Source organism: Ursus americanus, chromosome 9 (assembly GCF_024610735.1).
Source record: "Ursus americanus isolate L20-20 chromosome 9, mUrsAme1.1.p, whole genome shotgun sequence".
NCBI classification, from domain to species: Eukaryota; Metazoa; Chordata; class Mammalia; order Carnivora; family Ursidae; genus Ursus; species Ursus americanus.
The window spans coordinates 16,748,481-16,775,624 of NC_142135.1; the positions used below are offsets into that span (position 1 = coordinate 16,748,481).

The 27,144-nt window shown below is 40.6% G+C and overlaps 1 protein-coding gene across 7 annotated transcripts in view; it reads right to left on the minus strand.

Moving 5' to 3' along the window:
* The window catches only part of TBC1D31 (TBC1 domain family member 31), a 67,457-nt gene extending 43,439 nt beyond the window's left edge, over positions 1 to 24,018 (minus strand). For 6 of the 7 annotated variants that reach the window (XM_045805715.2, XM_045805712.2, XM_045805711.2 and 3 more), the window contains exons 1-6: positions 23,794 to 24,018; positions 19,581 to 19,727; positions 15,881 to 15,996; positions 11,695 to 11,873; positions 4,681 to 4,832; positions 1,006 to 1,165 (exon numbers count right to left, since the gene is read on the minus strand). In XM_045805715.2, the coding sequence (XP_045661671.2) occupies positions 1,006 to 1,165; positions 4,681 to 4,832; positions 11,695 to 11,873; positions 15,881 to 15,996; positions 19,581 to 19,727; positions 23,794 to 23,870 (831 nt within the window). In that variant the 5' untranslated portion in view covers positions 23,871 to 24,018. The other variant, XM_087864647.1, reaches the window with a different exon arrangement.
* Positions 24,019 to 27,144: the final 3,126 nt, after the last annotated feature.

Below are 27,144 nucleotides of genomic sequence, written 5' to 3' on the forward strand. Positions count from 1 at the left end.
AAAATGAAGTTCTTTACTGACACAGAACAATCTCCAAGGTCAATTAAGTGAAGAAAAGCAAGGTGCAAAGCTGCATAAAAAAGTGGGAGAAACACAGGACTGCTCTAACAAAAGTGGCTATGAAGAGTGAGTAACTGGGCAAAAGGGAGAAAAGAATAAGAGATTTCACTTCATTGTCTTTTTTTTTTTTATGTTTTCAACCTTGTGAATGCATTATCTATTCAAAAAACTTAAGTTACGGGCACTTAGCTGGCTCAGTTGGTAGAGCGTGCGGCTCTTAATCTTGGGGTTGTGAGTTATATATAACTTGCTAAAGTATAAGACTCAAAACAGTCCATTTAAAATAAGAAAGGTAAGGTCTGACTACTCAACTGTTAAAAAGAAAAATGGTGTGAGGGCGCCTGGCTGGTTCAATCCGTACAGCGTGTGACTCTTGATCTCAGGGTCATGAGTTCAAACCCCGTGTTGGGCGTGGAGTCTACTTTAAAAAACATGAATAAAAGGAAATAAAATATATAAGCAAAGAAAATTTTTACAAAATGGTGTGTAGAGGGGGGAGTACTTTGTAAACTAAGGCAAGATGCAAAGAAAACCTGCTTCATAAAACTGAGGCAACCAGTTATGGTAGATAACACAGTACCACAAAGAGAAAACTTTAATTCTACTTCCCCCTTTAAACCTTACAATGAATAGGAATGTTGACAAACCACTTAATGTTTCTAAGCTTTCATGTCAGTCTACGTAATGGTGCAAATAAAAAATAACATGCTAATGCACCCTGTAAACCATGAAGTATGACATAAATTTAAAGTACACTGATTTTAGGAAAAGGGTAAATTGTCAGTCATATACAGAACCTAATACTGTATGTTTTTTCAATTTTAGACTCTTTGTAATATTAGCAATTTCAAGTCCTTGTAACAATCACGGTACAAGAGCAAAGACGTTCAGAAACTGATATGCTCTTTCTCAGAAAGTATAATGTCCTACCTTTATATTACTAACCTGATTAGAACCAGCATCAAAACTATCAGGGAGAAATTCTAGGTGGCGGATGGCTCGGACTTTGGTAGGCATCTGAATAATTCTGAATAACTGTTTAGCTTCCAAGCACCACAGGTGAAGGTGATTTGATTTCCCTCCAGCGGCCAGGATTCGACCATCTCTGCAGAGCGAAAGGTGAGAAAGTACGAGGATGTGGCTTGTTTACGGAAGTACTGTCCGGTATGACCCAACGAGGTAGAAATGTTCTATGTCTGTGCTGCCCGATATGCTCACTATTGGCCACATGTGATTGAGAACCTGAAATGTGGCTAATGATTCTGAGAAAATAAATTAATTTTATTAAGTTTTTACTAAATAGACCCATGTATACAGTGGCTACCCTGTGGGAAAGCTCCGATTTATAGTATATATATTTTCTACCTATTGTACTAAGACACCAGCTTAACAAATGCTTGCTTGATGACTTGACTGAGGATTTCTGAGTAACATTTACCTTTTATAGCATAATCTCAAAGTCACCACTATGAAACTTCCTATATTTCACACAGGAGTATACTGAGTTGGTACAGGACTGCTACATGAAAAACCTAGAGCCCCAACTTTTTTTTCCTGCTCAAAGTAAGCTACTTTTACAAGGTACAAAAAGATTAAGCTGTATTAACTTCATTCAGCAAGGACTCATTCAGCAAGGACTTGTAAAGTGTCTACTACAAGTCAGGTATCATCTCAGGCACCAGGGACACAATGGTGAACAAGGAGGTGGATCCCTGCTCTTGTGGGATTTTTAGTCTAGAGGAAGGGAAGCAAACAGATGAACTTGATCTCAGCTGAAAAGTTCTATTAAGAACTATAAAATGAGATGGGAGTTACAGAGTTGGGAAAGGAGGAAGGTCGGCTCCCTAAAAAATGTGAATGAGCCAGTTACAGGATGATTTGGAGGAAGAATTCCACGCTGGTCGGTATTCCAGTCTGGTCAACAGGCAAGTGTTAAAAAAAGAATAAGGTTAGCCACCTAAGGAAGAGAGAGAAGTCACACTCAACTGTGGCCAGAATTGTGTTAAAGGGAAAGGAAACAGGAGAAAAAGAGAGGAAAACCAAGGCCAGGTGACAGAGGCCTCAGGGATATTATGGGGAGTTTGGGTTTTATTCTAACTACAAGGGAAAGCCTTTCAAGGGAGTTCAATAGGGAAGTGACATGATTTGACTTATGACTTAAAAAGACCACTCTACCAGGGCGCCTGGGTGGCTCTGTTGGTTAAGTGTCTGATTCTTGATCTCAGCTGAGGTCTTGACCTCAGGATCGTGAGTTCAAGCCCCACACTGGGCTCCACACTGGGTGTGGAGCCTACTTAAAAAATAAATTGAAAAACAAAACAAACCCCCCCCCCACTCTATCTGCTATGTAGAGACTGACTTTAGGAAATGAAATTGAAGGGCTCCTGGGCAGCTCAGTCAGTTAAGCGTCTGCCTTTGGCTCACGTCAGGATCCCAGGGTCCTGGGGTCTAGCCCGCATTGGGCTCCCTACTCAGTGGGGGGCCTGCTTCTTCCTCTCCTCTGCGCTCATGCTCTCTCTCGCTCTCTCTCTCATTCTCAAAATAAATAAATAAAATCTTAAAAAAAAAAAAAAGGAAATGAAATTGAAAACAAAGAGACCAAATAAGGAGACTACTAGAGGAGTCTGAAAGAGACTAGGGTAGTTGGAGTAGGGCAGTAGCTGTGACAAAGACAAGATCAGACCAATTCAAGATATCATTTGGTGGAACTGATGGGATTTATTCATGACTTAGAAGACAGTGAGAGAAAATAAGGAAATAACATGTATTTTCTAGCTCTTTTCACTGAAAGGCCTAGTGACAATGACCAAATCAGTCGCAAGGAGTACCACTCGCATTCAGATTAGGTATTGAAATATCATTACCCACTAAAACGAACCCAGGTGCTTTAGAAAAATGGCTGATTCCAGGTTTGGGACCGAAAATGTGGAAGATAAGCCTGGACATCTGGTTAGGTAAGAAAGAATGAGAGCTTTCAAAACAGACAACTGGGGTTGTATCAAAAGGGTTCAGAGCCAACTTAAAAGGATGCCAGTGGTCAAAGATGAGAGAACTTGAGCTAAGTTCATTATTTTTCATTAAAAAATGTTTAGGGGCACCTGGGTGGGTTGGTCAGTTAAACTTAGTCTGACTCTTGATCTCAGGGTGGTGAAATTGAGCCCTGCACTGGGCTCCATGCTGGGTGTGGAGCCTACTTTAAAAAAAATTTTTTTTTAATTTTTAAAAGACAGGGAAATCAAGCATTTATCCTGCCTTTCCTTTGCAACTATAAAGTAACCAAAGAGTTGACAAGAGGAAGTTCCTTTCTATTGAAGGCTTCCATAGAAGGCTTCTAGTAAATACGAGAAGAAGGAATGACACAATTAGTGTGGCACCATTTTGCTAACCTCTAATGCAATACTGGTTCTACGTCATAATCATCAATGGCCACTAATATCAGAAAAGAAATGTTCGTCTGATGAAGGTATGCAAACCACCTATCATTATCATGTCTTCCTGACCCTAATCCAACCTGAATCAGACCAAGCCTCCCATTTACAGGAAATAGAGGGGTGACCAGTATACAGGAAACACAGACAAGAAGGGATCCTATTAAACACCACCACAGGGATGCAAAAAGCAAAACCTGAAATACAGAGAGTTCTATATGACAAATGATCAGTTCCTTAACAAATAAATTGCAAGGAAGACATTAAAAAAGGGATATATCATCCAAGACACTGTGTGAACCTTATTTGGTTCCTGATTTGACCAAAGACTGGATTTATGACAATATTAAGAAATTATTCGTTTTTAAGAAGTGTGAAAATAGGTTAACTAACTGGAATTTAAATAAAAACTTGAAAAAAAAGTGACAATAGTACTATGGTTATGTTCCATAAAGGACCCTTTCCTTTAGAGATACACACTGAAATATTTATGGATGAAATGATATTGCTTGGGCTTTTCTTTAAGGCAATGCAGTAGGTAGTAGGAGGTAGTAACAGGTTGAGTTATAGATAAAATAAAAGCGCCAATAAGTTATTACAGCTAACGGGGACGTGGTAATGAGGGCTTCCTATATTTTTATATTTTCGTATACATTTGAACTCTGCCACAATAGATCAAAAAGTTCTACAGAACATATATAAGTTTGAAGGAATATCTTCTCATATGACAATAAGATATTGAAAACAGAATGAAAATTTGTAAAATTTTATTGGAAGCTAGATTTCTTAAAAATTCTCAGTGTTTTAAAAATGTACATTTGGATTAGAGAGGGAGACACACTGTAAGAGACTCTTAACTCTAGGAAACAAATGAGAGTTGCTGGAGGGGAGGTGGGTGGGGGGATGGGGTAACTGGGTGATGGGCATCAAGGAGGGCACATGATGGAATGAGCACTGGGTATTATATGCAACTGATGAATCACTAAATTCTACCTCTGAAACTAATAATACACTACATGTTAACCAACTGAATTAAAACAAAATAAAAAATTTTTAAAATGTATACTTAGGGTGTCTGGCTGGCTCAGCTGGAGGAGTGTGTGACTCTTGATCTCGGGGTCATGAATTTGCGCATATAGGGATTACTTAAAAAAAATAAATAAACTTTAAAAAAAAGTGAAATGCATGTTACCTGGTCACGGCAAATACTTTGTATAATATACTAGAGCTTTCAGGTGGAGCTGGCAACTGATATCTGCAAGAAAGTGTATCACATTCCCAGGCGAAGATGGAATTATCTCTAAAACAGCTGAGGATGGTATTACTTAACGGTAGAAAGAAAACCTACGAGGGAGAAAAACAGTTATTGTTCATATAGCCCATAGCCCTCTTTACATTTAAAATCATACAAGTCGTCAATTTTTCTTTTAAAAAATTACTTCCTTTTTTTTTTTTTTAAGATTTTATTTATTTGACAGATCGAGAGAGAGAGAGCACAAGCAGGGGGAGCAGCAGGCAGAGGCAGAGGGAGAAGCAGTCTCCCCACTGAACAGGGAGCCCAATGACAGACTCCATCCCAGGACCCTGGGATCACGCCCTGAGCCGAATGCAGACACTTAACGACTGAGCCACCCAGGCGCCCCGTAACGTATGTATTCTGTTTATAAACTACATGTTACCAAAAACAAGACATGAAATAGTAACTACTCATAAAGATTACAAATATTAAATGTTGGTGAGAGTATAGGAAACGGGCATTGTCCTACCTGGCTGCTGATAATAAAAACTAGTTAACAGATACTATACAATGTATCTCAACAGCCTTGAAAATATGTAACTCTTCTGAGCTAGTCCGCTTCTAAGAGCTAATCCTTTGCAAGAAAAATTCAGCAAAGTGCTTTAAGATAAATGTATACAAATGTTTGTTCAGCATTATTTATAAAAGTAAAAAGTTGAAAACAAAACCATGATGTTTTTATTAGTCACTCAATTTATTTTATTTTTTTATCTTTTATTTTTTTAATAATAATATTTTTTTATTATATTATATTATGTTAGTCACCATACAGTACATCCCTGGTTTTTGATGTAAAGTTCCATGACAATTGCGACCGAACTTGAGACCAAAGTTGGAAATAACCATTTTATTCTAATTTCTATTTTTCTATTATGTAAGCCCTGAACAATGCTGACTTTTGATAATACAAAATTTTAGTTAAAATTCACCATTTTCTCATAAGAACGTCAAGGCCTCGAATATGATTTTGTGTGTCATTTGTGTAAAGCAGACAAAGGGAGGGAGGGAAGGAAAAGAAAGAAGGAAAGAAAATGGAAGAAACCTATGCCCTAAGAACACAGTATTCCTGCCCATCCTCTCAAAATAATCTCCCTAAAGAGCCTGGGACATTTCACATGGTTAAACCTTTAGTTACATCTCTAGCTCTTTATTCTTTGATTCCCATCTAGAATAGTCTTCTTAACTGCTTTACAGCTTATTGTAACACTTTATATCTGAACATGTTTTGTCCTTGTTTCCGCCAGTTTGTCTTTACAAGCTTTATTATTTTTTGAGACTATATGATTTGGTCTTGTGTTGGAGAGCAACAGGGCCCCACTGAGGAGGCAGATCACCCTGGACAACTTGTAGCCTCTCATTCTGACCCGATCGGTCACACACCTTCACCATTTCCTAGTGTCAGAAGGAGGCCTGTTTTCTCTGAAATGCTACATTCTTTGGGGATGAAGTGTTCAATGTCTTGAACACTGGAGTGTCTCGCGTATTTACAATCTGGAGGCCGTCATCACGGCAACGAGAGGGAGCAGACCAAAAATGACTTTCCAGGGGAAAAGCGGGCTCAACACCAAATCTGCCATGGCTTTCTCCAGCGTTACAAACATAATGAATCAATTTGTGTTGTCACCCAGCCTATTATATGTATACAGTTAAGAAATGATTCTAATAGTTAATGATGTTACTATAAAAATTTCACAGGAGTGAAACCCGTAATTTTTTTTAATAGTTTGCTTTTTTTTTTTTTTTTTTTTAGAGGTGGAGGGAGGGGCAGAGGGAAAGAAAATCTTAAGCAGGCTCCACGCCCAGCACGGCCCGATACAAGGCTCCATCTCACGACCCTGAGCCGAAATCAAGAGTTGGATTCTCAACCGAGCCACCAAGGTGCCCAAGAAATCTGTAATTTTTATAACAATAGTTGAAGGCTATTATCATGAACTATTTTTCTCATATACATATAATAGTATCTTTTAAAATAACAAATAGTGCTAAAAAACCACAACCCATACATACACACGTACGTAATGCACTATGGGACTTACCGGTTAATTAAAACAATCTACTCAGTGTTAATGCTAATAAGACACAATAAAAAATGCTAATTTGACTGCTGTCCTTGCCTGATTCAACCCTCACTTTTGTCCTTGGCTCACTTTGTCAAAGACAATCTCTGGTAGATTGTTCGCCAGCAGATTCAGGAAGCTTTATAATAGAAAGGTCCTACTGAGGGGTGCCTGGGTGGCACAGTGGTTGAGTGTCTGCCTTCGGCTCAGGGCGTGATCCCGGCATTATGGGATCGAGCCCCACATTAGGCTCCTCCGCTATGAGCCTGCTCCTTCCTCTCCCACTCCCCCTGCTTGTGTTCCCTCTCTCGCTGGCTGTCTCTATCTCCGTCAGATAAATAAATAAAATCTTAAAAAAAAAAAAAAAAAGGTCCTACTGAAAGAATATGCAATAAATACATTGTGATCTATAATTAATGCACTGAAATGCTGTTTGAAAGAATGTCGAAAAAAGTGACTTAAGGTTTTTATTATAATTAGCAATATTTTTCTAGAAAAGTAATACAGTTTATTCCTACTGGGAGAAGCAAAAGCTTAAAAGTTAATGAACACCAACTGCTATTTTAGGGGAATAGCTGTGATAGATTATTGCCTACATGATTATTCATTACTAGATTTGTGATTTTAATTGCCAGATTTTAATGATTATAAAATTGTTCCTAATGAATCATGTCATTATTTAGATAGTGTCATCTCTTGACAATCATAAAAAGCTTAGAAAAAACTTCAAAAGCACTAACTATACTTTTTGGAGGGTTGGGTAAAAGGGTGGGGCTACAGTTTTTCCTTATAAAATACAAAAATCCTAGGCTTCCCAACGTACTTTTGAGAGGGATGTGAACTCTTCAAAGTTGAGAGTTCAGTACGGTAATAAAGAGCAAGTTAAGTTAAATGCACAATTCAGCAGAAATTTAGTGAGCACCCACTGTACACAGAGACTGAATTAAGTTTAGTAACATATTCTTTGTTAAAAGTTTTCTCATATCCATCACAAAACCTTTTGCAATACATACTGAACCACAGTAATCAGAAACCCTAGGATTTATTCAAAAATCCCAAACTAAATATTTAATTTAAATATTCTACCTCGAACATCAACAAAATAATCAAAATCTACTAATATGAAGAGGTGTACGTGGCTCACCCAAGAGGCAGTGCGGTACAATGGAGTGACTCTGGAGTAAGACAGGCTTAGATTCAAACCCCAAGTCTTCAGTAAGCTCGGTGCCACTGGGCACGTTATGTAATGTTTCTGAACTTCAGAGTCCCCATTTGTAAAATGAGAATAGTATTTACTTTTAGGATTATTTAAGTTTAAAAATAGCTAAACAAAGTGGTAGGTACATAATAAATACTCAACAACTGGGATCTATTGCTACTGGTATTGATTATTCCTATTGCCAGGTACAAAAACCAGTGGAAAGATGTTGGAATGATAGGTTATTTAACGATAGGTTATTTAAAAACATTTTGAAATCAGGGACGCCTGGGTGGCTCAGTCGGTGAAACGACTGACTCTTGATATCGGCTCAGGTCATGATCTCAGGCTCTGCTGTCCTGGTTGGGCTCCATGGTTGGGCTCCATGCTCAGCGGGGAGTCTGCTTGAGATTCTCTCCCTCCACCCCTCTCCCCTGCTTGTGCATATGCACGCACTCTCTCTCTTTCAAAATAAATAAATAAAACCTTAAGGAAAAAAAAAGAAACACATTTTGAAATCAAAGGTCCATAGTTATTTTTCTGAACCCCTTGGTGTTAGATGTGTTCCAGAATTCAGAATTATTTCCAATCTGATAAAGGTAATATGATGTATATTCTGGAACGGTATGTAGAACCCCTGGGTGACCCGCAGCAACACTCTGTTACTCAAACATCCTAACATTTCAGCCTCCGGTCAATTCAGTTCAGGTTTTGCTGCCAAATGAGTTCAGGCAAGATCGGATTTTGCCACCAAGTGAGTTATTTGAAAACTTTTGGGTTTCTGAATTGCTAATGAGGTACTGTTCATCTATTTCATGTAGTTCAAAAGAAATACAACAGTAACCTTACAGGTTTTTAAAAAGATACCTAACTGCACTGAGATAATCCCGTAGTAGAACCAGATAACAGATAAGAACAACAGACAACAGCAGAAGGAGCAGCGGCTGCAGCTGACTTAGTTATAAGCACTCGCTCCACCACAGCAGGTGCTAGGTGCTCAGTATAAGCGATCACATTCCGTCCTGAAGCCAACCCGAAGGTACCTGCTGCTACGACCTGCATCCTACGCTCGTCGAAATGTTGAACAGGAATCTACTCAAGACTTTAGACTTAAATTCTGGCTTACAAGAAATACAAATGAAATAAGTTAAATGACATAATGATGAACAGTAAGACAAATTCAGAATTTGGGGCATTTTCCAGGACAACTGGCCTGGTTGCTCTCAAAATAAATAAATGACTAAATAATAATGTCATGGGGAAAAAATGGTAGAAGGACTTATTTGAGAGAGAGAGAGGACACACGTCGGGGGGTGCAGAGGAACAGAGAGACAGAGAATCTTAGGCAGACTCCCCACTGAGGGTAGAGCCCAACACAGGGCTCAATCTCACCACCCTGAGATCATGACCCGAGCCAAAATCAAGAGTCGGACGCTTGACCGACCAGGTGCTCTGGTAGAAGACAATTTTAGATTAAAAAGAGCCATCATAAAATGAGACTCACGGCATCATTTGTTACCAGTTATCTCACACACACACACACACACACACACACACACACGAAGTCACAAAAGTTCTCTTTATAGAATCAGAAACTGGAATAAAAACATAGATTTAGTAAAAACTTGATAAGAATAAAAGTTTTACTTTAAGATTAGTTTACAATTACTTCCTATTTTCAACAGAATAAGCCAGGAGTAGCAACAATCTGGCCCCTTCAGCTCTTGTATAGCCCAGGAGCTAAGAATGGTTTTTACAAAAAAAAAAGAAAGCATGGATGGCCAGAGGCTATATCAACTGCTAAGAGCAGTAGGAACAGAAAGAAAAAAAAAAAGAAAAAAAAGAATGCTTTTTACATTTTAAAATTATTTCACTGTAGATGGTTATATAAGTATAAACATAATATCCTCAATTTTGCTCTTGGTTTGCAAAACTAAGAATATTTACTGTCTGGTCCTTTGAGAAAAAGTTTGCAGGTACTGTAGAGACTATGATGTTCTATTATTTTAGGACAATATACCTATATGCTTACTGCATACTATACATACATTTTCTAAATCTTATTCTCATGCCGCTAACATTTGGAGTCCTATCTTTTAAACTAAAATGTCTAAATGACCAAGCAACGTTAGAATTGGCAACTATCCAGGATTTAGTAATTTTAATTTCATGGTAAAAAGAACAGATGGTTTTTGTGTCGCTGTTTCATAACTCTGTTTCCATTGTGGGTTCAATTCCCAATGTGCTCTTCTTTGCAATTTAGAATTCAATTTAGTGCTGAAGCAATTAAAGAAGAAAAGACCTACTAAGATATTTGGCCTAAACCCCTGAGGAATAAGCTGGCTACAGCTTTTATCTTTTTTTAATTATTAAAGGCAATCTCAAGAACTCTGAGATTTCCACGGAGACTACAAAATAAATTTCTGGTTGACATGCACTGCTAACTGTTCACATTAATGACCAAGAAATCAAAAGCAATACTGCACGTATAGTATAACCTGCAGCAACAGAATGAATCACATGGGAGACTCAGACAATCCTGAAAACAGTATTAGGCTAATCAAATGGGAAAAAAAATTAAACCTTAAAAGCAAAAAAAGTGGATCTTTTTTAAAAAGTGATGTACGTATACAATGGAATAGTGATCAACAATAAAAAGGCATGAACTGCTGAAATGTCCAACAACAGGATGAATCTCCAAACCATCACGCAGAAGGAGAAAAGCTTACACGTACCGTTACTAACTAGCTCTGTTTATTTGAAATTTTATTTTATTTTTTTACTTTATTTTTTTTAAAGATTATTTATTTATTTATTTGACAGAGAGAGAGAGAGACAGCCAGCGAGAGAGGGAACACAAACAGGGGGAGTGGGAGAGGAAGAAGCAGGCTCCCAGCGGAGGAGCCTGATGCGGGGCTCGATCCCAGAGTACCGGGATCACGCCCTGAGCCGAAGGCAGACGCTTAACCGCTGCGCCACCCAGGAACCCCTATTTATTTGAAATTTTAGGACAAAACTAATCTACAGTAGAAAAACATCAGGATAGTGCTTCCCTGGGAAGGGATAGAAGAGGACTTTCTGGGATGTTGATAGTAATAGGCCTGCACAGGTTACAAAGGTGTATGTATTTGACAAAACTTAACAAATGAATACTTAAGATTTGTGCATTTCACTATATATAAATTTCACATCAACAAATAGTGAACCCTAGTCAATTAAATTCAGGCTTAAGTATTTATGGGCAAGTATACTGACGTCACAATTTACTTTTAAAAGAAAAAGAAAAAGAATAAACGGACAGAGGGATGGATAGATCCATAATAAAGTATAATAACGTAAGTATAGTAAACGACAGCATAGGAACATGTTAATGGTAGAATCTAATGGTGTATGTGTGTTCACTGTGCAATTCTTACAAATCTATGTTTGACATTTTTTTAAGGCAAAAACTCAGTAAGTGATAAACTGTAGCCATAGGTTGCCTATGGGTCAATCCCGTGGGTCTCTCTGCTTTGCGTGTTGCCGCGTTATGAGAACAGAGCTATGTGGGACAAAGTGAATCATTCATGACTCTTAAATCATCTATAAATCCTGGTGATCAAGAAACCAGTCTGAGAAGCACAACAGACCAAGATACGCCGGACCTCCACTGACCTTTTGGATACCCACGGACTGTAGAATATTCAGCTTTCTTTTCCTCTGAAAGGTATCCAAGTCCCACAGCTGGGCCGTGTCCGAAGAAGTCGTGATGGCATATTTCCCTGACGCATGCACAGAGATCGAAAACACGGATGACTCATGTCCTCTCATCCAGCTAACGAGCTCCTTGGTAACTGTGGTAAAAAGTAAAAGTTACACAGGTAAAACACTACATAGTATCCAAGAACGGACTCGACTGATGGCTAGGTATTCATGAGACACCTTCATTACCATCCACAAAAGTAAAAGCCTAGTTGGCCAGTTGATAAAACGCACGACGGAACACGTTAGTAACGTGAATATCACCAACACGTGAGGCGATGAGGCCAAATGAAAAGGGGCTTAAGAACAGCTTTCAGTGTGACAGGATGGGAGTTTGGGCTTTCTCTTGGGGGGCATAGTTTTGTGTAGAAGCGTATCATGTCTGGTGTGTATTTTAGAACGAGCACTTCAAAGGTACATGCTAGATATATCGGAAAGAAGGAAGAGATTAGACAACTGATTTATTTGTTGCTGTGATAATCCAGGGAGGAGATAAGGAAGGTCTAAACTAAAAATGTGACGATAGAGAAAGGAACAAATTCAAGAGTGATGAAGGAGAAATTCAAAGGACTTTGTGATCAAACAGATGTGTTGAAATAAAAGACGAGGTAAATCTTCAGCGGTTTTAGCTAGATGGCGATACTAGTAACCAATTTAAGGAGCACGTGAGGAGAAACAGATCCGGCAGTGTGGGAAGAAGAGATCATGAATTTGATTTTTTTTAAAGATTTTATTTATTTATTTGACACAGAGAGACAGCCAGCGAGAGGGAACACAAGCAGAGGGAGTGGGAGAGGAAGAAGCAGGCTCCCAGCAGAGGAGCCTGATGTGGGGCTCGATCCCAGAACGCCGGGATCACGCCCTGAGCCGAAGGCAGCCGCTTAACGACTGCGCCACCCAGGCACCCCTGATTTTTTTTTTTTTAATGTACTTTGTGAACAGATTTTTTTTTTTAAAGATTTTATTTATTTATTTGACAGAGAGAGAGAGACAGCCAGGGAGAGAGGGAGCACAAGCAGGGGGAGTGGGAGAGGAAGAAGCAGGCTTCCAGCAGAGGAGCCTGATGCGGGGCTCGATCCCAGAATGGCAGGATCACGCTCTGAGCCGAAGGCAGACGCTTAACGACTGCGCCACCCAGGCGCCCCATGAATTTGATTTTTAAAACTGATCCCGAGTTGTGTGCATGCATGTGAAAGACAGAAGCACAGAAAACAGCCCGGCAGAGAAAACACCAAAAACGTCACAATTATCACTAGGTCATAGAATTATACATGATTTTTATGTTCTCTTTACATTTTCCTGTGTTTCCAAGTTTGCTATGGTAGGCATGTTTTACTTTCATGATCAGAATTTTTTCCTCCAGAAAGACGAAACTGAGAATAGTACAAAAGCAAGACGTAAATCTGGGAAGCATTAAGACACAAAGTAGGTCAAAACTGAAAACAGAGGGAACAGAGAGAAACCCCTGGGGAGAGAGAAGTAGTTTCCAAACACCAGTCTAAAGTCTGGCATTAGTTAATGATCAATTTTTCACTGGTCTTCAGTGAAATGAGAAAAATAAGGATAAAGAGACGAGGCTTTCATAAAGCTAAATTTAAAGTACTACCTTTTAATCGAGTATTATATCCTTCCGAGTTCCTTTATGTTAAAAAAAAATCTCATTTCATGAAATGAAGTTCCATGGTTTTTTCCAATGTCATTTAGCAAAATTAAAAGTTGACAACCCATGTGGGTTGTTCCTCTACTTTTTCTTTTTAATTGAGTGAAAAATCCAAAACTCTAGGGACCACCAAAATAACCCAGGAGGGAGCCTAGTAAAAAACAGAAAGGTAGGAGGAGAACCAGGAGAGAGAATGGAAACTAAGGTCCTGCCCTAATGCAAAGTGCTAAGTGCTACTGAGAGGTAGAGCGAAAAGTACAAAGAGGGTTTCAACAATCAGAGGTTACTAACGACCTTAGAGGAGTAGGGAGTGGGGGAAGCGAGAGTCAGAATCCACTGCTGGAGGTTGTGAAGCAGTGGGATTTAGCAGTGAAGACGGAAGTAGTCGGGGAGGTAGAGACAACGTCGTAAGAAGGGGCTTCATTGCCGGGGGAGGGGATTCAACAGACAGAAGAGACTGTAAGAAGATGGACCTGAGAAGAGAGAAGAGGAGAATGGATGGGATCCAAGGGAAGCGATCACAGGTGAGTATAAACATTTAGTTTTTTAGAATTTCTGTGACAGCACCGTCTGTAACCAAAAACTGGAGACAGTTTAAAGTCCATTGATAAGTAACAGGTTTAGTAATTATGGTACTGCCAACACCTACAGGGTGGAATATTACATGCTGCTTTTAAAACACTGCATGAATTTTTAACCAGGTAAGAAAATGATTCCACAAAACAGTCTAGATAGGATGATCATATGTTTGTTAGAATGTAAAAGAGGTGGGGCGCCTGGGTGGCTCCGCTGGTTAAGCCTACCACTCTTGCTTTGGGCTCAGGTCGTGATCTCAGGGTTGTGAGATGGAGCCCCGCATCACCAGGCTCTGCGCTCAGCAGGGAGTCTGCTTGAGATCCTTGCTCCCTCTTCCTCTGCCCCACCCCCTCCCCATTTGTGCACCTGTGCACTCACTTTCTCTCTCAAATAAATAATAAAATCTTTAAAAAAAAGAATGTAAAAGAGGTATATGCAGAAAAAACAGACTGGAAAGATAGGTCCCTACTATAAAAACATGGACTGTGTCTGGGCGTTACTGAAGGATGACTAGTTTGTCTTCTTACACACACAGTGAGCATAGCAGTGATTAAGAGCAGGGCCGCTGGAGCCAGGCTTCCAGGTCAGGAATCCTGGCTCCACGGCTTACAAGCCGTGGGACCTTGGCCAAGTCACCTCTATGCTCAGTGTCCTCATCTGCAAAATGGAGATAACACTATCCACGTCCATGGGTTTTATGACAACTAAAATTAATATGTATAAAGTCATTGAACAGTACCTGGCAAAGAATAAACACTATATAAGTGTTAGCTATTACAAATATTACTATGGTTATTATCTTTCTTTTTTTAAAAGGATTTTATTTATTTATTAGAAAGAGAGAGAGAGAGAGCACCCTGAGATCATGACCTGAGCTGAAACCAAGAGTCGGACGCTTAAACAACTGTGCCACCCAGGCGCCCTGGTTATCATTATCCTTCTACATATTTTATCAATTACTTTAATAACAACAACAAAAAAATACAGTTATCTTTTTTCCTACGAGGTTCAATTTGCAGGACTCTAAATTCCCTCAAAATATACGATGTGGTATAAAATACATAGGATACATTAAGAAAGTTATTATTCTTGTACCTACGTACTAAGGAACTGGGGCTTCAAAGAAAGGTATGGTTTTTGTCCAGGTTCCTGGGAGGCAATCTCTAAACCCCTAAAGTTTCCCCAGTGACGGGGTGTCTCTGTTATTCATGGGAGGCCCCCAGGCAACAGGAGCCGGCTTATCTAAGGAGAAAACCTCAGAATGGGGGCTGGCCACATGGGAAAGACCAACCGTGGGGGTGATTGCAAGGCTGGGGCTTTGGGCCACATGATGTCCACCCGACCTCGAGCGAGAGGAGGAGGGCTGGAAATCTGAGTTCAAACTGGTGGGCAATAATCCAATCAGTCATGTCTATGTCATGGAGCCTCTATAAAAAGCCCTGAACATCAGAGGTTAGGTGAATTTTTGGTTTGACAATACTCAGCATGGATGGCCAATTATCTGATGCTGGGAGGGTGATATGTCCCTAGGGGATAATGGCAGCTTCTCTTCTGGGAGCCTCCCACATTCTACCCTATGTGTCCTTCCTTTGGCTGGTTCGAATTTGTATTCTTCTGCTGCATCAAAACTATAATCGTAAGCAGAGTGCTTTCTTTAGTTCTGAGAGTCATTCAAGTGAATTACCACCCTGAGGGTAGTTGTGGGGAACCCTGAGTTTGTAGACAACTGATCCTATGTAAGGATAGTCCCGGGACCCCCAAATTTGCAGCTGATGTCTGCAGTGAGACAGACTGGCAAACTCCTTGCAGTACCTCAGTCTAAATTTGACTCTTATTCAAAAGATAAATAGGAGGACTTCTTACCTGTATCGAAACATTTAATAGAATAATCAGCTAATGCCACAAGGAATTCAGACTTCCTACGGAGATTAAAGGCCAGAGCCGTGCAAGCTTGTGCTGTTCGCTGAACAAGATTAAACCTATTAAGAGATTACTGCATTAGTATCAGAAATTCTTCCAAGAATCATAAATTTTACGTTGGAGGAGTCCTTAGAGATGAAGAAAATGAAACCCAGAAAAATGAACCCTCATTTTGGTAGGCCAAAAATAGATTATGAAGAGTGCTGCCACATACAGGAATTTGGAATTTACTTAACGGGTTTTAAGCACAGCAGAACTGCGACCAGCCACATCTTTTAGCAGGAGGAGTCTGGCAGCAACGGCAAATGGATAGAAAGAAGAGATCATGAAGCAAGCTACCACAGAGCATCTCAACCAGAGCTGCGGGTCTAAAATGGAAAGGACAAACAGGACAAGAGTCAAGTGGGAGAAGGGCTGGTGATGCATCGAACACGAGGTGGAGAGGGAGGAATTAGGAATTCCTCATGTGCAAAATGAAGGTAAGAAAAGAAATGATTAAGTGATTAAGTGAACTAATATGTTGATTGAATGAAATAACATATGCTAAGTGATAGCAGAGTACTTGGCACACAGCTAGAATTTGACTAAAAAAATCAAGTTTTCAAGATTGGGCAGAAGAGGGACAAGTTTGAGGGTTTTAAATATGTTGAGTTCAAGGCCTTTGCAAAACATTTAGAGCTGTGCTGTTCAAGAAATACAGCGTGGGCCACAGCTGCAAAAGTAAAGAGCCATGTTGCAAAAGTAAAAAGAAAAAGGTAAAATTAATCTTAATAACATATTTTACTTAATACATATTTATTATCATTTCAACATTTAATCAATAAAAAATTGAGATATTTTACATTTTTTTTTTCATACTAAGTCTTCTAAACCCAGTGTGTATTTTACACTAACAACACATCTCAATTTGGACTAGCCAGCTTTCACGGGCTCCAAAGCTCGATGCAGCTAGTGACTACTGCACTGGACAGCCCGGTCTAGAAGATACCCAGTACGCAGTGGAAGTAGATCTGGGTTAACAGTATTTACACGGCAGCTGAAGCCTTAGGCCTGGTGCTGATGAGATTATGAAGGAGAACACGGAAGGGAGCAGGCTAAGGACAGATGTCTGAGCAGCACAATAAAGGGGGAGGCACTGGCAGAAGAGTCAGCAAAACTAGTGTGTGTGGGGGATGATCAGAGAAGTAGAAAAATCAGGAAAAAGCTGTACTTTGAAGCAAAAGAAAAAAAAAGCTCTAGGGAAGAGGTGAAGACGAGTATTTAGTAAGATAAGAACTGCAGAGAGACCAGTGGATTAGGCAAGTAAGATTTCCAGGGGACCCCAGCATGGTGGGCATTAGAACCAAGCAGGCCTGATTTCAAATCTCAGCTCTGACACTCAGTCCTTTGCTCGGCTGTGAATATTTATAGATAGAAAAGGACAGTGGACAAATAAAAGAGAGGAACAGTCATGGTGCCAACCCCAGGGGTGACTACAGAAGATCGAGATGGGCACTGGAAGAAATCAGGATCACTTATTTTATGAATAAGCCAGCCACAGGGATGGCTATATATCTGAGGCTGCAATGGGGAAGAGGAAGGGAAACTTGAAAGTATCTATTTTCGCATGAGTTAGGGGGCCAGGGAGTTGAGTAAGAGTAGGGTCATACCCAAGGAGACAAGGAAGCTGGAGGACAGTGGGAGAATAACTACTGATAAAAGAGTAACTACTGATGAGCAAACTAAGGGAAAGCATCGTTAATGCTGAAGTCCATTATTTAGTAACAGAGTTCCTGAACAGCAATTTTTGTTTTCTTTAGCAGTGGGAACAGTGAGGAGACAGTCGTATGGATTTAAGATGGAGAACTGGCAGGGTGCGTTAGGCAAGAGTAAAGGGTGGGAGAATTGTGACCATTACTTTTTTTGGTAAAGAGCAGAAACAATGATTAACAGATATCTAATAAACCACAGAGAAATTAATAATATACGACCTCTTCTTTTTCTGAACTATTTGAGAATAAGTTGCCAAAATCATGATTCCTACAAACAAGAAAATTCTCCTATATAATCACAGTACAACTGTCAAAATCAGAAAATTACATTTATATATCACCATCGCCTAATCCTCCGACCCCATTCAGTTTTGCCACTTGTCCCCAATGTCCCTGACGGCAAAGGCTCAGTTCAGACTCATACCCTTACTTGTCATGTCTCTAGTCTTCCTCAGACCAGAATAATTCTGGGTTTTCTACAACTTTCATGACCTTGACCCTCGGGAAGATTACAGGCCATCTCGTTATACAATCCCGTAATTTACCTTTGTCTGTCTGATGATTCCACTAATTGGATTCAGGTCCACGTCCCCGGCAGGAATACCACAGAGTGGTACTGTGCTGTTTCCACTGCGCCCTGTCAGGTGGCGCACGAATTGTGGTTTGTCCCACTACTTGTGTAATCATTTGATAAGGTAGTGTTTGCTCGACTACTTCACTGCAAAATTAACCTTTCCCCCTCTATGATTAATAAGTATTTTGTGGGGAGCTGCTCTGTGACTCTGCGAGTATCCCTTCTCATTAAATTGTTTCTTGACTACAGCATGAAGTTATAGATTTCTATTTTACTCAATGGGTTATGACCCCTTACTATCATTATTTATTTGGATACTCAAAGTGTCTCCAATATGGCAAGAAGGAGCTCTTTCAAGCTGACACCTATGTCCTTTGGACACTCTTTCTTTGAATAATTCTTCCTTTCTGGCTACAAGATGTTCCAGGCTCACTGTTTCTGCAAGGATCCCTGACTACTTTTAGTGGAGTGTGGTATTTAGAACAGAACTGGGCACTGGGTGTATTCATTGCTACTGGGGTGTTGTTGCTCCCAGATCCTATAAGTGGACAAAGGTAGGAAACATGTGTACCTATAATGCATTCACTCACTCACACACACTTCTCTTTATTTTTATGTCTATATATTCAAAACTGGCCACGCACACAGATATATATAATTCCAATCCAGTACCCCAGGGTTTGTTCTAGATTTTCACCTTTTCATATGTGCAACTCCCCTTTCCAGTTTTTAGATACCTGGCCCCTTATCCTCAACAAATTTACTCACTCGATCAAAGCCTCCCGTCTTTCCCATGATTGCCTCATCCCCCACACAGACACCTTCTGACTCTGGCCAGACGGACACGGTTCTCCCTCGCACATACCCCCACTGTGGGGATGACCCCCTCCGTCAATCCCACCTAACTGCTTCTGTACAAAATTGTTCAGCAAAGGAAGAGGCAGACGAGTGAGGACCAATTCATTAAAACTGCTAGATGTGTAAAGTGAGACAATAATGTACAAAGGAAATTATTCTCTTTCTAAATTGCCCGATAAAATACCAGATGTTGGTAAGCGAGCAATAGTAAATTTTTTAACTTAAGGAAAAACAAGCTACTAGAGATACTGTGCAAACTGGACTTGAATACTCTAAAAGCATTCCAACCATATTTTCTATGCTTTCCCACTTTCTCCCATCAGCACTTATGACAGTGTTTTATAAGGTACCTGAAATATAGTAAGAACTTAATGAATCTTGTTGAATGATTAATAGGAAGTACTAAAATTGGCAGTAAATGACTTGTTAAATATGATATATATCAAAGGTATCTGCTCACCTGTTTCCATACAAGTCAAGAAAGTAGATATTTCCTTGATGGTCCCCAGCAATTAAGCAATCACCTGAGCTATCAAAAGCCACATTCAAAAATCGCAAGACTTTGGGAAGGTAATCAGAAGTGCTGTGAATGATGTTCACTATAATCCTGTCAAAAGCAAGCAAACAAAAAATATATTTAATTCTATGTCAAGCATTACTTATTATGAAAAATATGGCTTTTATAGTATAATTCACTAATTTTGAAGTTTCCTGCCTACCCGTTCTCCCCTCTCCTGCTACTCTCCTAGAAGCAATCCTAGTGATTTCTAAAGGCAGTTGAGAAAGTTATTGCCAAGGGGTGCCTGGGTGGCTCAGTCGTTAAGCATCTGCCTTAGGCTCAGGGCATGATCCCAGAGTCCTGGGATCGAGTCCCACATCAGGCTCGTCTGCTGGGAGCCTGCTTCTTCCTCTCCTACTCCCCCTGCTTGTGTTCCCTCTCTCGCTTGCTGTCTCTCTCTGTCAAATAAATAAATAAAATCTTAAAAAAAAAAAAAACTTATTGCCAAAGTGGCTACTGTGCATATATTCATCAAATACTTGAAAACTCACGATGTGTCAGACACTGAACAAGCTGGGCCCTAAAAGTAACTAATGGACACAGTTTAGTGGAGCTCATGGAGATCCCAGTTTAGGGGTGAAGACAGAGATTAAAAAAACAAGCACACGTATGAACAGATTAATAAACTGTGATGAAGTGATAGACAATAACAAGATGTAAGAGTGTATTTATCACTGAGTTAGTCAAATTGCTACATAAAGCAATAAACACATGCTAAAAACAACGAGTAATAAGTGAAAAGTAGTTTTATGTAAATCACAAGCCACCACATGTAAGAAAAATTTCAATATCTTAATTTTAAGATACCTTAATGAAATTTTGTAATACAAAGTGTTCCAAAGTGAATTAAGTGTACATGAGTTTTATTTTCAGCTATATTGGTCTAAAGTTACTATTTTTTGAGAAGATCATGTACCATGTATCTGTTGAAAAGAAACCTGTTATAAAACTTGCAGCACAGAATAACTAACTTAAAATAATTTATGTGTGCCTATTCAGGTCACAAAGATCAGAATAATCCCCTTCTTTGTTGCAACAATAGTTTTCTAATTATGAATATTTTTATTGTAAATGACTTTTTGTGAGTTTCTGAACCCACATCTCAGAAACATTTATCTTCCTCATCATCACTTCATTAAGAAACACTAAACTGAGGGGCGTCTGGGTGGCTCAGTCAGTTAAGTGCCTGCCTTCAGCTCAGGTCATGATCTTAGGGTCCTGGGATCAAGCCCCGCCTTGGGCTCCCTGCTCAGCAGAGAGTCTGCTTCTCCCTCCCCCTCTGCCTGCCATTCTGCCCACTTGGCGCTCTCTCTGTCAAATAAATAAATCTTTTAAAAAAATGAAACTGAATTAAGCATATTAAACATTTTCTTCAGTTTAAACATAAGGCTTTTCATTGGGTGAATCAGCAAGATTCTTAGGAGACTTATGTTTAGCAAGTCCCTGACAAAGATACTTTGCTTGACCAAGCTTTAGTCCAGCTCCTCAATCTTCTCAGGGGCACTTCTCCATCTGTGCACCACCTTGTAAAATCTAATTTTAGCACAAACCCTGCTCAGTCCGTTTAACTAGAACCCCTGTTCATCCGTGATAACTGATCGGTTTCTCAATCTCCACCATCTCCCAGCTGACAACTAATCACCCTGGCTTGTCTTCAGCAAGAATTTCTTTAGGTTAATTTACCCAGAACTCCCTTATCCTAGATGTTTCCTCTTAGTGATTTTCCATCCACTGCTTCCCACCCTGTTCCTTGGTGGTACATCTCCACTTGCCCAGGCTGTATCCAGAGCTGAGCCCAGTTCTATACTGAAGTCTCCTTTCCTCTACTGCAATAGAGGAATAAAATCTGTTTTTACCACTTTAACTACCGTCCAGCTCCGGTTTTCCTTTGACATCCCCAAAGGGGAGAGGGAGAGAATAAATATACTGAAATGAGCAATAACATCAAAATGTTCTCCAGCAATTAAAATCAGACAGAGCGAACAATTTTTCCTCTGCTCTTGTTTCTATAATATTTACTATGTGTTTCGATTACAAAATTACAAGATCATTGTTCAAAATAAGCAAGTATGGAAAAACACTAATAAATAAAACTGATTATAACCCTAACATCTAGAAATAATCACAATTAATGGCAACATTCTGCTCCTCTAATTTCACATAACGCACACATACCAGCATTTATTTTAGAACAATTGCCTGTCAATTGTTCGCAGGTTGCCTGACAGTTCCTCAGTCCTTAAAGATAATTTAAAAATCAAATATTTACCGAATACCAAGATGCATAAGACACCATTTTAAAGTCTTTATAATGCCCTGAGACAATCCTGTCTGGTAGGCACAATTATCTTCACCTACAGTCTTAGTGATTAACTTACCCAAAATCACAGAACTAATGAATGGACATTTACTTCTATTGAAGTCCATTTGACTCCTCAGTCTGTGCCCCTTGCCTCTTGACACCATAACAATGGATTTAGATGAACAAAAAGCAAGCTATGGTTTAATGGAAGCAAATACCATTTGCATAAAGCTTGTTTCTTTCCTTTTTTGAATCTTGCATGTATATCTGGATATTTTATAACAGCAAGAAATAGAATTACTGTGGGTTGGCAATAACTTTTAGAACATTTAGAGAACATCAGAAGTAGGGTTAGTATTTACATAAATTCCAAGTTTGGAAATGAAAATCCCTTCTGAAGAATCCCTACTCTAAACAAAAATTTTTATTCAAGAGAGTTGATGGGACAGCAGCATTGCTGGGGGACTGACAGCAACCAGAAACCAAACAAGCTGTTAGTACAACATCCAGCCCGGTGGTTCGCGCAAGCAGAGTTGGCACTTGAAGTCTGTTGATTTGTTGAGAAGCAACCAAAGGATCAACAGAAAAATTACTAGAATAGAAACATGAATTCAAGTAATGAAGCAAAGGCCATGAAATCTTAGGAAATCAAAAGCAACAGGATCGATCTGTGTGCAGCAATTGGATCAAGATGGCACCACTTGGGGCAAAGGTTTCCATTAGTCTTGTGTGGCTAAGACTCAAACAGGTCAGGTATCTGGGACCAGAATGAAAAGAAGAGCTGGGGAGGGAGGGAAAAACAGGCAGAGCACAGAAGACCTTTAGGGCAGTGAAAATACTTCGTATGATACTATAATGGTGTATACATGTCATTGTACATTTGCCCAAACCCATAAACATACAACACCAAAGCGAATCCCAGCATACACTGTGGACATCGGGTGATAATACTGTGTCAGTGTAGATTCATCAACTGCAATAAAAACACCTCTCTTATGGGGCATACGGATAATGGGGAGGCGATGCATGTGTGAGTGCAGGGGGGATATGGGAAATCTCTGTCTCTTGCTTTCAATCTGGCTGTGCATCTAGAGCTGTCCTAAAAAAAAAAAATGAAGTCTATTTAAAAAACAAACAAACAAAAGCAACCGCCAGCAGCAGCAGCAGCGCTGGCCTTACTAGAAGGCCACCTTGCACTGTAGAATGTACCCCCTGTTGTCACCGCCATACACGCTAACGTTAAACTCCACTAAACCGGAAGTTTTTGTTCCGCTGCTGTCCTCCAGAGCTCAGAAGCTTGGCACAGAGTAGGTGCTCAACAAACAGCTGATGGATGCCTGCTTGTCTGAAGATAAACGATGATTTAAGATAAGTTGCAGTATTTGGAAGGGGTAGACGTGCACTGTTCCCCTTTCGCTGCATCGTTCCTCCTGAGTTCTTTTCTGGCTGCAATCGTTAACAAATATTTCCTGAGCATCTGCTGTGCTCCGGGAATGCTACAGGGCTACTACGATAATTCACGCAGGCAGAGCCCCGGCACAAATGCTCTCGCGCACCTCGCCGACCCCAGCCCCACGACAGGGAAGAGGTCTCCGACGACCTTGGCGTACGGAGCACAGCTAGTCCCAGGCTACCTGCCTTTCAAGAGATCATCCGGGCCAGGGATCCGGGTCAGAGGCAGAGCCCGAACCTCCACCCGGCCCCCTGCACCCTTTCCCGAGACCCGACCCAACAGCGCCTCCAACGCCTCTGCAAGGACGCGGACCCGCCCCTCGCCGGCCTGCAGGCCCCTCCGCAGCCCGCCGCCTTTACCCGTCCCGAGCGGCCGGGCAGGGCTTGCGGTGCCACAGCTTGCCGCTCTCCTTGTTGCCCAGGTCCGTGCTCTGCATGGCGAAGCCCACCCGCGGCCGCCGCCGCCGCCGGGTGCACAACCGACCCGGAGCCTTCCCAGCAGGCCCCGCGCTCCCCGCCCGGGAAATTTAAGCTCCGGACCCGGGAGATTTGAGCTCCCGCCCCGGCGTCAGGGATCCCCGCGACCCGACCAACCGCGCGCTGGACGCCGACCTTTCTATTCACAGCCAATAGGAAGGCCGTTTTCCTCCCAACTCCGCCCAGGCGACCCCTGCAGCTCTGGACAATGGAACCGGCCAACGACCTTCTCTTAGACCCCGCCCCTTTTAGAGGTCCTCCCCCAATCCCGGGGCCCAAAGCCTTCTGGGAATCGTAGTTTTCTGCAGGTGGCAGGGGGAGTCGGCAATCCTCTTGAGAATTCTGCACTCTTGGGGCCTCGCGGGGTCTTAGGCTCCCCACCGACGCAATAAAAGTGGTTTTTTCCTGCGGTCCCTGCGTTCCTTCCTACATTGCGTTTAGGGATTAAGGGGTTGTAGAGACAGCTGTTAGAAAAGGAGCCAAATGCAAGGAGAATTGAAGGGTTCTTTTACAGAGCATTCGGGCTTAAAAGAACCTCAACAGAGTCCATTTTTCTTGTCCTCTTCACCATCGTGATTCCTTTTTCTATTGTAATCTAACAAGAGGCTCCAGTATCATGATGTCCAGTCCACCAGCCGTGGACCAGAAAAGCAATGTCATCAACAACAAGTTGCATTGACATCAGAGTTCCTTTTTGTAAGAATTCACTTAGCCCTTCTCTCGTGCTTGTCAGGTATCAAGCGTTCTTCTAAGTGCTTTATGAATATTAATCCATTTAATCCTCATAGCAAACCTGCAATGTTGGTAGTACTATTATTCTCATTTTTTGTGCTCTGTGAGGTAGTGTATTGGTTTCCTGAGGCTGCAGGAATAAATTACCACAAAATTGGTAAGAAGAAAAAAAAAAGAAAAGAAAAAAGAAAGTTATTTTCTCATAGTTCTGGAGGCCAGGGTCAGAAATCAAGGTGTTAGCAGAGCCGCTCCCTCCAGAGGCTCTAGGGAAGATTCCATTCCTTACCTTTTTCAGCTGGTGACTTCCTTACCTGGGACCACATCATTCCCTTCCAACTCTCCATTCTCTGCCTCCACCTTCACATTGCCTTCTCTTTCCCACCTCTGTCTCAAATCTCTCTTGCTTTTCTTTTAAGAACACCTGTCATTGGATTTAGGGTCCACCTGGGTAAACCAGGATGATCTCCTTATTCCAAGATTCTTAATTACACCTGCAAAGACTATTTTTCTAAACAAGGTAACATTCACAAGTTCTGGGAATTAGGTTGTGGTTATATATTTTGGGGGCCCACTGTTCAACCCACTACAGGTAGGTACTTCTTTTATCCCTGTTTTGCAGACAAGGAATTGAGTCAGTAGTAGAGCCAGGATTAGATTTTTAGTCTTTTCATTCTTGGTCTCCATGTTTTTCTACAACAGAAAAATGAGTTTTTACAAAACTATAAGGCTATGGTATTTGAAAAGATAAAACTCCACACAAAGCAAAACTCTCATAAAAATTTACCAATGCAGATTTTAAAACTTTTTGTATTGTGACCAAGGGGTGGCTCTGAGAGACCACATAACTTTTAATAACCTATTGCAGAAGAGATAATCACGTTCTTCATTTTTACTTATTGGATTTGAGATGATAATAAATTGTGTGTGTGAATGTTTGCATTTTTAGTCAGAAACTTAGGGCGTTCAGCTTATGGGCGCTTAACTTGAAACACGGGTTATTTCTCCCATTTCTATCCCACGCAGGTAACCAAGCAACCAGTTTTATCAGTGGCAGAGACAAACGTGCTGAATGATTTCCTTAACTACTTTGGCTTAACCTGCCTGCAGGTCAACTTGTATGGGCTCTCACAGCCCATGTGACCATCCTATTCAATTTCACATATGTGATAAAGAGGTTTCCATATTATAGACCTTCTGGACGCCCACTTTGCACTTATCCTTGGATTGAAATATCCTTGGATCTAAAGGTCAGGCTGGCAACTGAAGAGACGTGTCCCCAACGGCTGTCAGCCTTCTACTTATTATAATTTCCCAATGCATGTGACCCAGGTTGGTAGACCATTTGCTAGTTCCTTCCTGAATCATTACTCAGTCAATAACTGATGCATCCTATAAATACATTTTTCAGCCTGAGGTTAATTGATATTCAATACACTGCATCTATTTATTTATGATTTGACATAAATATACTCTTGTGAAATTATCATCATAATCAAGATAATGAACATATCCATCACTCCTAAAAGTTTCCTCCTGCCTGTTTGGAATTCAATCTCTTTCTATCCCCACCATATCTTGCCCTCAGGCAACCATTAATCTCCTTTCTGTCTCTTTGTTAATATTTTCTAGAAATTTATATAACTAGGTCCTAAACTACTTACTGTTTTTTTTTTTTCTTTTGGCCTGGCTACTTTCATTCATAATGATTTTGAGAATCAACTATGTTGTTGGGTATATCAACAGTTCATATGTTCTTATTGTTGAGTGGTATTCCATGATATTGATAGACCACAATTAATGTATCCATTCACCTTTGATGAACATTTTAATTGTTTCGAGTTTTGGAATATTACAAAGACAGCTGTTAGGAACATTCCTATTCAAGTCTTTGTGTAAACATATGTTTTCAGTTCTGTTGGGTAAATTCTTAGAAGTGGAATGGCCGGGCCATATATGGTAGGTATAGACTTAACTTTTTAAGGAAGTGTCAAACGTTTTCAGAGTAGTCATGTCATTTTGCATCCCTACCAACAGTGTAGGGTAGTTCCATATCTATGAGGCGTCTTTGTGATGACAGCCATACTAGGAGTGTTGTGGTACTTCACGGTGATTTTAATTGCCCTTTCCTGAATGGACAGTTATGTGTGTCCAACGGATTTTTGGCTGTTGCTTTGCAAAGTCCTTTCTCCTTGCCCTCTTTCTTATCCCACTTCCACCACTGCAGGATGCCTTCTTTTTTGCAGCGATCATCTATAATCTGGAGAGAGAAGAAGCACTTCCACTTTGCCTGCTTAGCTAGAGGGTATTTAGTGGACATTTGGATTGCTCAACATCTGAAAACCCTTTCTGTTTGGGAAAAATCCCAAGATATTTAGAAAGTAAAGGGCAGGGGCGCCTGGGTGGCACAGCGGTTAAGCGTCTGCCTTCAGCTCAGGGCGTGATCCCAGCGTTCTGGGATCGAGTCCCACATCAGGCTCCTCCGTTATGAGCCTGCTTCTTCCT